This window comes from Apis dorsata, unplaced genomic scaffold, assembly GCF_000469605.1.
Source record: "Apis dorsata unplaced genomic scaffold, Apis dorsata 1.3 scaffold_206, whole genome shotgun sequence".
Lineage (NCBI taxonomy): Eukaryota > Metazoa > Arthropoda > Insecta > Hymenoptera > Apidae > Apis > Apis dorsata.
Window position 1 is genome coordinate 56372 of NW_006263490.1, and position 3164 is coordinate 59535.

Consider the following 3164-nt stretch of genomic DNA (forward strand, 5'->3'; position numbering starts at 1 on the left):
TACAAAAAATAATACAATAATATTATATTTTTATATATCATAGCTAACTGAAATATCGCGTCAGTTAAGATGATTCATAGTTAACTGAAATATGTCAGTTAAGACAAATGTTTGTTCCGTAAAAACAGTTTCGAATTCATAAAAATAACTCTTATTATAAATTTATTTTTTTAATTTTTTCTTATTTATTTTTTATTTCTTTTTTCATTTTTCTTTCTTCTTATTTATAAATAATATTTTATTTATAAATATAAATATTTATAGATATAAAAATTTACTTACTCTTATTATAAATTTACTTTTTCAAATTTTTTTCTTATTTTTATATTTATGAATTAAATAATCTAAATAATATTTTATCTATATAGATATAAATAGAAATGCTTTAATTTATAATTTTATTCTATAAAATTCTTTTTTATTTTTATTATTGAACAATTTTAAAAAATTGTTTTATATTCTAGTGTTTTTGCATAATAGTTTTTATAGATATTTAATTTTTTAAAAGATGAAAACTATAAGAATTAAATTAAATTTTAAATATTTATTTTTTTCGCAGGATTCTTCTCACAGTGATTTGTGCGGTTGGAGTCGTGTTTTTCGTGATAATATTTTGCATATCGTGTTTGTGCTGCAGTTGTTGTCCATGGTATCGCAGACGTCATCAAGGAACGGTTTATGGAAGTAAGAATCCTTTTTATATAATAACCATCATAAAATATTATTTCATTGAAAAAAAATTTATTCAACATTCATCAATTTAATTTTGCTTTTCTTTTTTTTTTTCCTTGATTTAAAAATTAGTCTATATGCTTTCAAATTGATATATAATTAATTCATGAATATTATTAATATTTCTGTAGATTACTTTTTATATCATTAATATTTAATTTTATTAAATAAATTTCACATTTCATAAAAATATTAATTTATTTCTGTTTTATCTTATTAATGTGCTTTTCTATTCATTTATTATATATTACATAATTTTTAAATTTGTATTAAATATTTATTTGTAGAGGCAGTCAAAACGAATCATTTGAATTATTTTTAAATAAATATGAGACGTCTTTAATGTCAATTTATTATACATATTACAAAAAAAAATTAATTCAATATAAATTTAATTTATTATTTATATAATAAGTTTGTGTGAATAGCTAATTTCGTCCTGTAATTATTTTTAGGACCACCTATGATATGAATCCATTTCATCACATCTTCCAATCTCCTGACAGAATATATAATGTTTCCTATAATTTTTTAAATATTTTTACTTCGCTTCCTATATATTCTAATGCATGAAATTTTGTGCTTACAATTTGATTATGAATTTTATTAACATATATAAATACAAAATGTGAATGTATTTGTAACTAAGGATTTAAAAATTACAATATGATAAAATTTTTTAAAGAAATAATTTTAGAAGATCGTTTTATAATTTATATTTTAATGATAAATTAGTATTCTATTAAAAAATATTTTAAGCAATTTTATTAAATTAGTTATTTTTAAGAATATAATATGCTTTTTATAGTAAAACAAAGTATAGCCGCTATATTTATATTTTATGAATTACAATTATGTTTCTATGACTTTTACGTATTCGCCGTGAATTCTTTGTATTTCAAAAAAATCTTCTAGGAAGACAAAGAATGATCTAACATTCCATGACTATCTTTTTTTTATACGAAAAATGTGATATATATATATATATTTTTTTTCAAATATTATAAGAGAAGAATATCAATTTAATGCATTTATAAAAATGAAATAAACTTGCGAATTATGTTTATTTAATCAATATAAATCATATAATGTTTAATTTAATATATGCATTTTATATTTTTGAAAAATCGAAAATCTTATATGAATATATATATATATATATATATATGCATTGAAACTAAATATTGCATATTTAAGCGTCATTAAAACTGTTATGTCAGTATAAAATTTATCCACATATTTACAAATTACAAGATTCTATTTTTATCAAGTTATACAGTGAAATAGAATTTTTAACTTCTATTCTTAGCATGTATATATATATTTTTATACATATTTTTATATTAAAATACACAATAAAAAAATATTGTAATAATACTTGTGTTTTATGTTATTTTTTTTTTTTTACAATTTACAATTTTTATTATAATTCAACAACGATTACTAAAACACAAAAAATTATTGAAATTATAAAAATTATAAAAATAATTATTGAAATTATAAAAAATGTAAATTTAAGAAATATAACTAACAATATAATAAATGCTTTTTATTGTAATATTATATAATAAATACTTTGTAATCTTTCAATGTGAATGAATATTTTCTTCCCACTATCACGTTAAATAATAAAATATATTTCTAATCTACAATGTTATGTATTATATATAAGGTATGTATTATATATAGGTTCATAATTTATGTATTATTAATATAAATTATATTAATATAATAATATTAATTTATAAATTAATATAATAATATTAATATAAAAATAAAAAGAAATATTATAATTTCTTTTTCAATTATTTTTACAAAATGTTTTGAACAAGTACAAATTTCGAAGAAATTAATACTTTAAAATTCTTATGGTAATTATTATGTATATGTATTTAAATTACTTAGAATTTTTTTTCAGCTTTTAAAAATTACATTGTCCTTTCAATCTAAAAAATTTCAAAAGATTCTATTCTATTCGAACAATATATTAATATTTTATTAATATATAATAGATAAATGAATTTATATGAAACAATAAACTGAAAATATAATGGAAGAAACAAATGTACACATATTATTATATTTAAATACGAGTCTTTTGAAAATAATATACATGTATATTCAAATATTCGTCTACTGTCTCTATAAATAAAATATATTTTTAAATTAAAAAAATCATTTTATAGCAATATCTGTTCCAGAAGTACAAGTACCTAGTATGATGCATGTAATTCAAACACCTGCAAATGTAACAGTATTGACTCCATATGCAAATCTTCCATATCCTACAAATTCAGCAGGTGATTATCATTTTATATATGTTTAATAAAATTCTAATTAACTGATTTTAATAATGATTGACAATTATTATTAAATATATTAAAGCGATTTTATTATTTTATTCAAAATTTGATATTAATTTAATTTTTTAA

General features: G+C 17.3%; 1 protein-coding gene across 2 annotated transcripts in view; it reads left to right on the plus strand.

Annotated features, from left to right (window-relative positions):
• Window positions 1–3164, plus strand: part of LOC102680211 — a 7234-nt gene that overhangs the window by 3735 nt on the left and 335 nt on the right. Inside the window, exons 3-4 of one of the 2 annotated variants that reach the window (XM_006614949.2) lie at window positions 560–684; window positions 2919–3032. In XM_006614949.2, the coding sequence (XP_006615012.1) occupies window positions 560–684; window positions 2919–3032 (239 nt within the window). The remainder of the gene's footprint in view (window positions 1–559; window positions 685–2918; window positions 3033–3164) is intronic. The other variant, XM_031510107.1, reaches the window with a different exon arrangement.